Source organism: Delphinus delphis, chromosome 17, assembly GCF_949987515.2.
Source record: "Delphinus delphis chromosome 17, mDelDel1.2, whole genome shotgun sequence".
Classification (NCBI taxonomy): Eukaryota; Metazoa; Chordata; class Mammalia; order Artiodactyla; family Delphinidae; genus Delphinus; species Delphinus delphis.
Genome location: NC_082699.1, coordinates 55,638,107 through 55,651,971, shown reverse-complemented (window position 1 = coordinate 55,651,971; position 13,865 = coordinate 55,638,107). Strand labels below are relative to the sequence as shown.

General features: G+C 33.6%; 1 protein-coding gene across 3 annotated transcripts in view; it reads left to right on the top strand.

The window, feature by feature from the left end:
* The window catches only part of CSMD3 (CUB and Sushi multiple domains 3), a 1,080,105-nt gene that overhangs the window by 765,748 nt on the left and 300,492 nt on the right, over nucleotides 1–13,865 (top strand). For all 3 annotated transcript variants that reach the window (XM_060035246.1, XM_060035245.1, XM_060035244.1), the window contains 2 exons: nucleotides 1,474–1,600; nucleotides 4,360–4,562. In XM_060035246.1, the coding sequence (XP_059891229.1) occupies nucleotides 1,474–1,600; nucleotides 4,360–4,562 (330 nt within the window). The remainder of the gene's footprint in view (nucleotides 1–1,473; nucleotides 1,601–4,359; nucleotides 4,563–13,865) is intronic.

Genomic DNA, 13,865 nt, shown 5'->3' with positions numbered 1-13,865 from the left:
CTGACAAGCCCAAAATCCAGAGGGAAGGTCAAAAGTCCAGAAACTCCAGCAGGACTTAATGCTGCAGGCTTGAGGGAGAATATCTTCTTTTCTAGAAAACTCTGCTTTTCCTCTTAAGGCCTTCTAATTTATTGGATGAAGGCTACCCACATTATCAAGGGTAATCTTAAAGTCAACTGATTGTAGATGTTAGCCAGGTCTATAAATAGCAATACCTAAACTAGTGTTTGATAAAATAACTGGGTACTGTAGACTAGCCAAGTTGACACATAAGACTAACCATCATAGTGTGCTAAAATGTAACACCTAAAATCTTTGAAACAATTTTACCTACATGAATAGATACAGATTTGAACCATGATATTCGATATTATTAGGTCTTTTCCAAATGCTGAAACTTTCTGTCTTTGACCTTCTTTGCTCTAATAATCGAAACAAAACAAAACAAAATCCAAGATTGTTACTTCAGTCATTGAATTTGAGTAAGACAGTAACACTGCAGAGAACAAGCAAAATAAATATAGCAGTATATTCAAATATTTAAGCAAAAAGTAAAATAGTATGGATTTGGTTTATTTTTTGGTACTATGATAATCTGGAAAATTTTCAAATGTATAATGTATTACTACACTGTGGTTTCTAGGATTTAGAGATGCAGAGCAATATACTAATTAAGCAAACTATTTACTTTCTCTCTTCTCTCTTCTCTAGAAAGAGAATTCTTTCTAGATTATTTGCTTATCTAAGTAAAATCATTCCAGATATCCCAATATATTAAATATTATTAAAATGGAGAGGGAATTCCCCAGAAGACAAAATTTTTATTATATTGTATGATGATGCTTACATTTTTAATTTGATAAATTTTATAAAAATCAGAGACCGGTTTGATTTCAGTTTAAATCAAAACTGAGCTAGATTTAACTGAAGAAAAATTTAATAAAAATGCCATTTTGACTTTCGGGAGGTTAAAAGCGAAAGAGTTTAGAGTGATTTAAAGGGGAATAAAAGGACAATGAAATTTGGAAGGCCTGAGGGACTGCAGTAAAGCTTAGTTTTTCTCAGAGGTAAGGTAGTAAGATGATGAATTATTCAGCCTACAATCAACTAGCAGTGAGCAACTTGCCATCTGTTTCCCCTTTTTACATTATCATTATTTAACAACACATCTTAAAATGTTTGGAAGCCTAAACTCAGAGTTTTGAGTGTGTACTTTTTCAATTCCCTAATTAGGTTTATTATACTATTTTTATATGATCTGACTTGAGATTCTTTTTTTATTGTACAGTATGTTCTTGCTTCAATTAATACCTTAAACTGAGAAAGCATATACAAATATATACTTTCAATAAGAGGAGAAACCAATCTCTGTTTTCCTTCAGGTGAAAAAATATATACTCTTGAGAAATTTGTAGATTGTTTAGAAAGATTGGCATTAAATTGTGACTTAAAATTGAATTAATTTTTTACTAGCCGAATGCGGAGGTCGTTTTAAAGGAGAATCATCAGGAAGAATCTTATCTCCTGGTTATCCCTTTCCGTATGACAATAATCTGCGTTGCATGTGGATGATTGAGGTAGATCCAGGAAACATTGTCAGGTAAATGGATTTTATTATTTCAAAATGACCAGGGAATCTGAATTTCCCTGATCAGCCTCTATATACAATATCAATTAATATCAAGATTTTTCAATGTTTTTTAACCTTGGCAAAGAAAAACATGGTTTTTATACGTTTAAAATATGAAAAAAAAGTATTCATAAGCATGATTTATTGATTTGTGGTCCACAACAGTAGTTCATACAGCCCCTTAGAGAGAAGCTTTTCAGTTATAAGAGGGCACACAGAAGGTGCGAATTTTTCCTACTTGTTGGCAATGCTATACTTTCAGTTCTGCATGACTTAAGACGCTGAGTCCATCATTTTGATAGGTATACAGAGTTGTGCAGATCACTGTCATGAGTTCAGCCTCATGAACATTCAGAAGAAATAAGAATGGAAGAGGACCCAGTACCTATTCCCTGTCTTCCCTAGATTTAGGCATATCTCTGAAGCATTTGCTCTCTTCCCCTTTAACCATGTTAGAGTTCTGTTCCTGCTGAGTTTAGTTAGGTGGCTCACAGTTCTTCACATAATTTCCTCTTAGATGATGGCAGAACCGTAGCCTCCTAAATTAACGCCAGTCAGGTTTCCAAGGTGCACCTGCTCTCAGTTCTAGTTTAACTATTATTGTTATGACTAGGGATGAATTAGTAAATGAACAAATTCCCCTTGACATATGAGCTAACTATTGTGTTATCACTCACAAAACAGTGACATTAAGAATTGCTGCTGGGGGCTTCCCTGGTGGCGCAGTGGTTGGGAGTCCGCCTGCCGATGCGGAGGACGCGGGTTCATGCCCCGGTCCGGGAGGATCCCGCATGCCGCGGAGCGGCTGGGCCCGGGAGCCATGGCCGCTGGGCCTGCGCTTCCGGAGCCTGTGCTCCGCGGCGGGGAGGCCACAGCGGTGGGAGGCCCGCGTATCGCAAAAAAAAAAAAAGAATTGCTGCTTTATATAAATGGATTTTCGAACAGGCTTATGGGTGATGAAGGCAGTTTTATGGGAAACCAATATTGTCCTTCAAATAACATGCTGCAAGGTGTACTCCATGTATTATTGGATGCAGTGTGAACTGGTACATTACTTTTGCAAGGCAATTTGCAGCTACAAATTGAATCGAACCTCAGCCTACTTTTCTTTAAGATACGTCACGTATTGTTTTATTTTAAATATTAGAAATAGTAAATGTGAAAATACTAAATTCAACAGAATTCTGGGATTTTTAAAAACTAAAGAAAAATATTTGATATTAAATTGCAACCTAGATCACATATCACACATGAATGTGGTATGTGTGTGTGTGTGTGTGTGTGTGTATATATATATATATATATATAGAGAGAGAGAGAGAGAGAGAGAGAGAGAGAGAGAGAGAGAGAGTTGAGCATGTTGATATAATTGGATTTCTAATTTTTGGCATTAGGTGCAAAAAAATCAGACATTAATTTTGTCTAGATTAGACACAAAGCAAAATAGATTTAACATGAAACCTTTTTTTTTTCCTTTTTTGTGCATTTTTTTGGGGGTAGACACTTTCACATTAAGGAAGTTCCCTTTTACTCCTAGATTACTGGGTGTGATGATTATGAATGGATACTGAATTTTTAAAATACTTTTTGTGTATATTGAGATCTTCATGTGATGGTTTTCCTCCTTATATCTGCCACTGTGGTGAAATGTAATCGTTGGTTTTTGAATGTGAACAATTTTTGCATTTGCGGAATAAACCTCATTTGAGTCTGATAAAACAAACAAAAAACTTGAAACAGTGGAAATGACACATACTATGGAATTAGATAACTTGAGTTCAATTCATGACTCTGCCACCTTTGGGCAATCTTATTTAATCTATCTCAACCTCATTTGCTACTTTTGTAAAGTTGAGATAAAAATTGTTCCTGCTTCATTGGGTCATGGTAACAATTAAAGGAAGAAAATCGATGTAATGCATTTTGCACAGTGCCTGGCACATATGAGATCCTCTAAGTGTCACCTGCCATTGCCACAGTTAAAAGTCATGAACACTGAAAAGAATGTACAGATCTTCCTCGGGTTACATCCTGATAAACTCAACGTAAGTTGAAAATATCGTAAGTTGAAAATGCATATAATATAACTAACTTACTGAACATCATAGCTTAGCCTAGCCTACCTTAAACATGCTCAGAACACTTACATTAGTCTACAGTAAATCATCTAACACAAAGTCTATTTTATAATAAAGTGTTGAGTATCTCACGTAACTTTATTGAAAACTATAGTGAAAGTGAAAAACGGAATGGTTTTATGGGTATATTATGGTTGTAAATGTATTGGCGGTTTGTCTTTGTGATCTTGTGACTGACGGAGCTGTAGCTCCCTGCCGCTGCCCAGCATCGTGAGAGAGTATCATACAACATATCACAATTGGGAAAAGATCAAAATTCAAAGTACAGATTTTACTGAATGCATATCTCTTTTGTACCATCTTAGAGCCAAAAAATCCTAAATTGAATCATCATAAGTCAGGGATAGTCTGTATACCTAAAGTTTTTATAATTTGCAGAGGTGATGTAATAGTACATTTAATCATATTCTAAAAAAAAATTATACTGCTCAAGAAAAATTCATTAAGTTTATATATGCAGTTTACATAATTCATTTTTATCTGATAGAATAAAAGGAATATCTAGTAGAAGCAAGATGAATATTTGTTATATTCTTTATTTAAAACTGAATCCATGTTTAAGATAATCAGAGATATATGGTTCTCCCACAGCCTACAGTTTCTTGCTTTTGATACGGAAGCATCGCATGATATACTCCGAGTTTGGGATGGTCCACCAGAAAATGATATGCTTTTAAAGGAAATTAGTGGTTCTCTTATTCCTGAAGGAATCCACAGCACCCTCAACATAGTAACCATCCAGTTTGACACGGACTTTTATATCAGCAAATCTGGATTTGCAATTCAATTTTCAAGTGAGTTATTTTTTTTATTTCTTAAATAAAAAATAGGAGTGCTATTTAAATAGTTCTGTTTACTGCTCAAAACTTTAATTTTAAAATTTTAATGATCTTAAATATTCCTCTTTCTAGTCTTATTATTCATCTGGACTTAAGGTAAAACATAAGAAAAAGAAATACAATTAACTTTTAATTAATTAATTATTGAGACCTTCTCTCCAATTGTCAAACCAATTTTCCATAAAGATGGTGTTAAAATAATTCAGCAAATGAAATAATTACATTATACAGCTTGTAATTTGAATTTACCATAAAATTATATTTTAAAATGTACAATTTTTGGAGATAAGGAAGAAAATGAATATTTGCCATTAAAAGAGAAGCAACCCTACATTTTTACTAATTTTATTTTTCTTCTGTTAAAGATCTTAATTATATATTCACAGGAAGCTTTGACAAAATATTTTAGATCTACTATTAAATTAAAGATTTTCTACAACAATGAAATATCATTCATTATAATTACTATTGTTCATGGGCTTTTTCCTTTTTTTTCTTTTTATGACACTGCTAAGTGGTTAAATATATGCTGTTCTGTAAAACGGATATTGGTTTAATGGCTGGAGAAAATAAATGAAAACTCAAAAATTTTAGTTGCTATTTTTTCACTCTTATTACCAACACACATTATTTCTTTGAGAAAAATATCTAAGGAATCTTCTAATTGTATAGCCTTAAAAAGTCCTATTAATTGAAACTTGCTGAGATTTCCAACATCATCTATGGGAAGAGTGCAAACCAGTATTCTTCAAATGTGCCTTAATTCAAATCCTGTCTTCTTACTAATTGCTGACTTTGGACACCTCACCTCATCACCTGAGTCTGAGTTTTCTAATTTACATAGGAATAATAATGCTCATCTCATAAATAGATTATTAGGATTTAACATGATCACATGTGCACAGTTCTTAGTATTGAGTAGTAAATAGTGCCCAGTGAACTATTATCGTTATATGAATAAATGTAAAATTGGAACCCTTTAGAAAAAGCATGAAGGACTTTTTTAATGACTGGCCCGAAAATATACCACTTTAGATTAACAACTGGTCAATAAAAATATATAATTAACTTGACAGACCTTTTGTTCATGGAAGACAGTTGTTTGGCATAATCAACTAAAGTAAATGAATTGTTTTGTTATAAATAAGACTCATATGAGAGAGGTGTACATCAGCAGAGTCAGTATCTTTCAATTTGTACCCTTAGTGTATCTTTTGAGACAAAGAAAAAAGGAATGAAAAATAAGAGAATGATTATGTAATTAATGAACATAAATGGCTTGTAATTCTGAAACACTTATAAATGAAACATTGTTCATATTTATATCTTCTATTTTCTACTGTTTATTTCTTTTTTATTTGAAGTTAGGAACAATTTGTCAGCAAACTGCTTATGATTGCTGTTCAATTTCATTTATTTATAATGGTAGTTTGGCAACCAACAGCTCTCCTTTCATTTACCTTAAATTAGTAAGGTTTTACACTTACATGGTTATTTGTGATTAAATATCTGAATGCAGTCATGTGAAAAGGTGCTTCAGGCTCTTGTTTGTGAATGCCAAGTACATCTGATTAATAGAAACAGACTGCTTTATATGCATTTCTGGAATTTTTAATGCACATTTGTCTGTGAAATTAGCAATACATTTTTATATTTATTGCATTTGTAGGGCATATTAAAGTTATGGAAACAATATGTATCATACCAGAGTTTTAATAAATCTGCCTCCATAATATTCTTTTAAGATGCATACAAATGTGTACTACTGATCTGAGACTAAAAACCTATTCATTGAAATAAAATTACCTGGAGAGTTAATATATTGTGAATAGCATCAATCAATGAAAATTAGTCTCTGGGTTGGAGATCTTCTGTAACTTATGCCTATACAGCTTTATAAGTGTTCAGATTTCAAATGTGAAAATAGTTTTTTCATGAATGAGGTCTTGCTTGGTGCCAAGAACCGTAAGTAGTTTGTATGATCTATTTAATCCTCACAGAAGCCATATGAGATATGCTGTATCATCCCCATTTACCAAACAGTACACTGAGGTTCAGAAAGTGAGTTAATTTGTTCAAGGTCACACCCTAGCAGATGCCTGCAGCTGTGACTCAAATCCACCTATGTCTGAAAGGAGATGAACACTGCCTGGTGCATAGTAAATACTTAGCAGTTATTACTACTCTTTTGCTATCCTTATTTATTCTTTATTAATATTCTAGAGGAAATACAAAGATTTTCATTATATGTTATTAGTTACAATGAAGTTCTACAATTTAATCAGCTTGTCTTTCTGATTATCCTTACAAGAACCACATCTAAAGTCACACTTCCAAAAAGCAGATGATTTATACAAGTGAAGCAGTGAGAAGGAATAAAGGAAAGGTGGAGTGTGTACATTCCTGCCCCCTCTGGCTAAAGTCATTTTGCCCTATAGGAAGACAGACTAATTTTAAAGTGGAACTTGAAATAAAGAGTTTTATGTAAAGTCATCTAATTGTCAAAGAAAACAACTAATCTTAAAGAGAATATTAAGGTCTGTAGTCCAATAAATCATGACTATGGGTCAAATTTGGCTTGCAGGTGAAAATTTGCCACTTGAGTGTTTTACCTGAATTCGTTTTCCCAAGATAAATCTATCTCATGTTACCCATTTATTCATTTGTTCATTCGTTCATTCTAGGAGAGTCTATTAAAGGACCAGATAGTAAGCATATTTATCTCCAGCTATTTCTCGAGTGCATCTTTCCTTTCACTTAGGCAAATCTTCTTAGTTACATAAACACACGCACACACACACACACACACACACACACACACACACCCTGTACTGTTTTCTGTCCCTAAAGTTTCTTTTACTTTAATTTTTTTCTAAGTCTTGCTCGTTCTTCCAGACTCAGCACCAAGACCTCTCTTTATAAAATATTTTCTGACCTCTGTATAAAACATTTTTAAATGTTTATAAAACCATCTCTTTTTAAAACATCCTCTGACCTCTCTTTATAAGACAAATTCCAGCCCATGCTCTAGGCACTAGCTATAATTTTTTTCCAAATAAAGATGTGAAAACATGGTTTATGATTTCATTGTTCTGAAGATGTTTTAATTATACTAACTTTGCCTCTCTAAATGTCCGTAAAGAGCAAACATTCTATTTAGGGTGATCATGTAATTTATTGTTCAAATCTAAGATAACTTTTGAGAGTAAAAGGGGACACTTAAAAATTAAGCTGGGGCTTCCCTGGTGGTGCAGTGGTTGAGAGTCCGCCTGCCGATGCAGGGGACACGGGTTCATGACCCGTTCCGGGAAGATCCCACATGCCGCGGAGCGGCTGGGCCCGTGAGCCATGGCCGCTGAGCCTGCGCGTCCGGAGCCTGTGCTCCACAACGGGAGAGGCCACAACAGTGAGAGGCCCGCGTACCGCAAAAAAAAAAAAAAAAAAAAAAAAAAAATTAAGCTGGACAACAGGCATAAACTAGAACAATAGTAGCCAAATCAGTTTGTATCATTATTTTAATTGTCAGATTTTCATTCTGTTCCCATTCCACCCACCATCACCACCACAGTGCCTGTTCCTTTTTTGAGCAAAGAGCTAAGTGTCAAATAATAACTTAAAAGAGGAATGAATCAGGAAATAGCAGCAAAACAGTCTTAAGCAACAAAATGCAACCAACAAAATGGATTTCAGTGAACTTGGTGCAAAGTGAATTTAACTGAAATGTAGGTCACATACCAGCTTCATAATCACTGTCAAGCCACTATCAGCAGCCTCATGCCTTCTATTTCATGATCTAGTCAGTCTTTGTAGTCTTTTGCTTTGCCTCTTGGTGTTATATTCTGCAACACTCTTTTGCTTAATCACAGCTACTTAAGTCTGACGTGGCTACCTCATGCTGTCCTATGTTCTGCCCTTGGTTCTCAGCAGTCAGGCTCTATATATATCTCCTACTTTAATTTGTAATCTGCTTGTCTCATCCCACTTTAGTTCCTCAGCGAGGACATCTTTAAGTATCATGCTGTCATTTGCCCACAGAATAGTTGATTTTGACAGAGCATTTTCTGTGCTCTTCACTCTTTGACATCTCTTTTAAGAATATGCCCCTGCTGGATAATACAAAATACCAAGGGCCATATCTTACACTGTTGAAAATTCTCAAGGAGATGGATTCCTTAGTCATGAGACGTTGATGTCTCCCGGCCTTAAAGGACTGCATGGTGCCCCTGCATTTGTTCCCATCCTCATTATTACTGCCTGCACTGCTGTAGCAGTCTACTAGCCACTCACTTCATTGTCTCTCCAGCCAGACTTTTCTCTACATTTCCACCTGACTGATGTTTTGAAAATATAAATCAGACATCACTCCTCTGTTTAAAATTATTTTATGGCTACACAGTCATAAGTTCAAAACTGTGGAATTACATTTAAAGCCTCCACAATTTGCACCCAAATTATCTGCCAGCTTCATCTCTCACTATTCAGTTACATACATCTAGTCATCTAACTGCACTGTCCTGAAAAGACATTGACCTTTCACATTTCTGCTTCTTTTGCAAACTCTCTTCCATGTTCCTGGAACACTTAAGTCCACATTCAAAAATCCATAAATTCTTAGTCATTTTCCAAGGCCCAGGTCAAATGATACTTTAAGTACTAATGAACTTCTAGGCAGAATTAGTCACTCCCATATCTGCAGTGCCCTGGCACTATGTGTGTATTATATTAGAATGGCTGTATATCCTCGTTTGCCCAAGACAGCCCTGGTTTATGCCTATTTTCCTGGCATCCTGACTTGTTTGACATTTGGTCTGTATTTTCCATTTTCAACAAAGTATCATTATTAATAGTTCTGTTAAAATAGCCAAGGTGTATTTATTAGCTATTGTCTTTGATCTCATCTAGTAATGTGTGAGATATATTCCCAGTGCTCAGAGTAATTATAATACATGATTAATTTTGAAAGACAAATACTGATAACCCATCTCTATTTTCCAGTCCTATGTGGATGCCAGGTAACTTACACTTCCCCTTCATGGGTAGCATATAGAGCTCTTGTAGATGAAATGAAAATATTCTCAGATATTAACATCTAACTCATTCTGATCTTAGATGGTATTGGGAGAACTATTTGATACTGTTGCCCTGCCAGCTATTTTGTATGACAGCAAGTTATGTCATAATCTATTCTGTGGCTTGAAAGATACATAAAGCTGTCAGGCCATGAGTTGGCCAAATCACTGAGAAATATGTATTCTTGAAATATCCACAGAAGTAGAGGTTGCACAGATGTACTGTAGAGCTATAGTCTGAATGTTCTTGCCATGAGTGTTTGTTATTTATTTTATAGGATAAATTAAGAATTATTTATTTTATCATACTGTTTTATTATTTTACAATAGACATTTATGGCAGCAGTGGGATAGAAAGTACATACTGAATATTCATTTCTTAAGAAAGCTTAATTCCACCAAGATTTCTAAAAGAAAGTTCAGCTGAAGGAGGCCGTCAGGAAGACCCAGCAGAGATCAACAAGGATGTCAGACAAACTTATTCCTGCAAAATTTGAAACTAAACCCAAAAAGATAGCAGGAAAGGAGCTAGAAGAATTTTTGTTTATTATGATTTGTGAATCAAAGCATTTTAGTACATCCAGAAACACATTTTTTAAAAAGTGGGGAGTTCCACATGATCCCATTTCAATTAAACATATTTAGGTAAATTGTAAAAATATTTTTAGAGGGTAAATCATGTACTGATTGGTTATTTTTCTATACAATCAAAAAGTAGTAGAATACAGAAAAAAATGAGACTTCCTTGGCTTGTATATTATATTAACATTCTTTTAAGCTACAGAGGGGCAATTTTATATTCTAAAATATGAAACATAATTAAATGGTGATTTGGAGCCATGATAATACATTAACAACATCTTTGTCATTTTAAAGTACTTGATGTATTAAATTGATTATTATTATGATTATTTTAAAGTACCTATCTACTATAGCTATGTTCTTTTCAGTTGAATTATTTCCTAAATAAAATTTCTCCCTGGTTTTAGATTTATCCCTGGGACCCTGATATCATTGGTATTAATAGACCAATTTTTCCTAATAACTTGTTAACCTCATGTGAAATGGGATATTTTGATTGAGAATGTAGTATATATGATATTAAACATGAGATTTAGACCTAACAGTATATTAATATTTTAAGATATGGATACTTGATATTTTTATTTTATGAACAAATTGCCTACAAATTTTAATATGATAAGTTGTTGGAATACCTGCTTGGATTAACTACATGGTTCTTAGACTTTTATTACTTACATATTAAGGATTTTTTACAAGTTGCTCATAATGTCTGCTAATCATCAAATTTTTTTTTTTTAATTTTGTTGTGCTAATCATCAAAAACCCCAATGACAAGAGTCTGTCATACAGAGTGAAGTAAGTCAGAAAGTGAAAAACAAATACCGTATGCTAACACATATATATGTAATCCAAAAAAAAAGAAAAGGTCATGAAGAACCTAGGAGCGGGATGTGAATTAAGACTCAGACCTACTAGAGAATGGACTTGAGGACACGGGGGCGGGGAAGGGTAACCTGGGACAAAGTGAGAGAGTGGCATGGACATATATACACTACTAAATGTAAAACCGATAGCTAGTGGGAAGCAGCCACATAGCACAGGGAGATCAACTCAGTGCTTTGTGAACAACTAGAGGGGTGGGATAGGGAGGGTGGGAGGGAGGGAGATGCAAGAGGGAGGAGATATGGGGACATATGTATATGTATAACTGATTCACTTTGTTATAAAGCAGAAACAAACACACCATTGTAAAGCAATTATACTCCAATAAAGATGTAAAAAAAAGAAAAACAGTAACATCTCAATTAAAACAAAAGAAAATTGATGATGAAAATGCAACTTGTACACAATGTATGTTAACATACATGGGGATCATGTGGTGTCATTGACCATGTGAAAACTAGAAGACATAAATCTGTTTAAAAAAAAGCATGACTTTTCATTTAGAACAAATGAAAACTCTACTAATTTCATCACTTTATGTTCTAAATTCTCTTCTGCATATATGAAAAGTGTTAACATGCCAGCTTCCTTAGCAGAAGAACTTCCCAAATAGTTAAATGAGTCCAATCTTATATGTCACATCAGTAACATTAATCACCTCAAATATTTTAATTCCAGCAAAAGTTTTTCTTTTTACCTCCATTTTATGAAGCAGAGTATAGTCTTTGAAAGTTCATTGTGATAAAGATGAAACATCTCATATTATAAATTTAGTTACAATTTTAACATTTCAATAATTAAATTTACTTAGACTTATTTTATGGTCCAGCATATATTTTTCTAAAAGAACCATGTGCATTTGAAAAGAATGTACACTTGCCATTATTGTGAATTAAATACCAATTAGATACAGTTGGTTGATAGCATTGTGTTTGAAGTGTTCTATATTATTACTGATATTTTGTCTACTTTTTTTTTAATCCACTAATGAAAGAGTAGCATTGAAATGCCCAACAGCAATTGTGGATTTGCCTGTTTATTCTTTCTATCTTATCATGTCCTGTCATGTTTGTGTATCATGAAGATCTGTTACTAGGTGTTTACATTTGAGATGCTATGCCTTCTTAATGAGTTGACTGTTTCATTACAATGAAGTAGCTTTCTTTTTCTCTGGGAATTTTCCTTGTCTTGAAGTTTGCATTGTCTGATATGAATATCTTATAATTAGTGTTTGCATGGTGTTTCATTTAGCATCCTTTTAACTTGTCTTTATATTTAAAGTAGGTTTCTACTTTAAACAGCACATGATTGAGATACTACTTGCTTGAGTCTTGTTTTTTTATACAGTCTGAAGATTTCTGCCTTTTAATTGTAGTCTTTATTTTTTTTATCTTTATTGGAGTATAATTGCTTTATCATGTTGTGTTAGTTTCTGCTGCATAACAAAGTGAATCAGCTATATGTATACATATATCACCATATCCCCTCCCTCTTGCATCTCCTTCCCACCCTCCCTATTCCACCCTTCTAGGTTGTCACAAAGCATGGAGCTGATCTCCCTGTGCTATACAGCAGCTTCCCACAAGCTATCTATTTTACATTTGGTAGTGTATATATGTCAGTGCTACTCTCTCACTTTGTCCCAACTTCCCCTTCCCCCGAATTGCAGTCTAAATCATTAGACCGTTCACACATAATGTAATTGTTATGGTCTTGTTTGGCTGCTGTATTGCTATTTACTTTTATTGGACCCACCTGTGCATTTCCACCATCATTTTCTTCCCCTCTATTAACTTATTGGCTAAACATTTTGGAGGTGGGGGTGTACTTGCTCTAATATTAATAGCATATATCTAGGATCAAAACCTACCATTAACTTCTATTACACACGTCATATGTAATGAAAGAATGAGAGTGTATTTACATTTTCCCCTTCTTTCCTTTCGACTATTGTTTCCATTTATCTTACCTCTATTTATATTAACACCACAATACATTTCTTAAACTTGAAGCAAACAATTATCTTTTAAATATTTTTTAAATGAGACAAAGATCACATATCAAAATTATAGTGTTAAGGATAAGACTTTGTTTTGTGATAATAATACAAATATAAATTTTGGTGACACACAACTTCATGGCAAAAACAAAGCTCTTATAAAATTAAGAAACAGATATATACTTAGAATTGGTTGTGGTGTACATGTAATTCATAACTGCAACCAAGCAAATTCTACGCCTCACAATAAAACTGTCATTAAAATTTACAAATATTTTTATATACATCAAAATAATTGAATTACATTTTTTGTATGTATGAAAAAGTAATGCTGATTCAAAAATAAATAAACTTTAGTATGTCAGTACCAGGTTCTGTTTTCGCTACTCATTGTCATTCAGACCTAGAAAAGTTTGCATCTCTGAAGCACTTTTTCATAATCAAGCAAAATGCCCTACTATGGTTTTGAAAATAAAACCTTTAAATTTGGTTGATTTATATTAAAATCATATGAAAATCTTTAATCAAAATATTCAGTTATTGGCATGTTAAAGATCTTCAGCTTTTGAAAATTTTGGTGGATTATAATTATTGAAAACAAAGTTTGGAAATAGGAAGACGTTTAAATGCTATTTTTATGAAAAAGTTAAAACACTGTATAAAATTAAAACTTGAAACTATTATTGTCCTGTAGCATGATTTGACTTGTGAAAAGAGAGTATC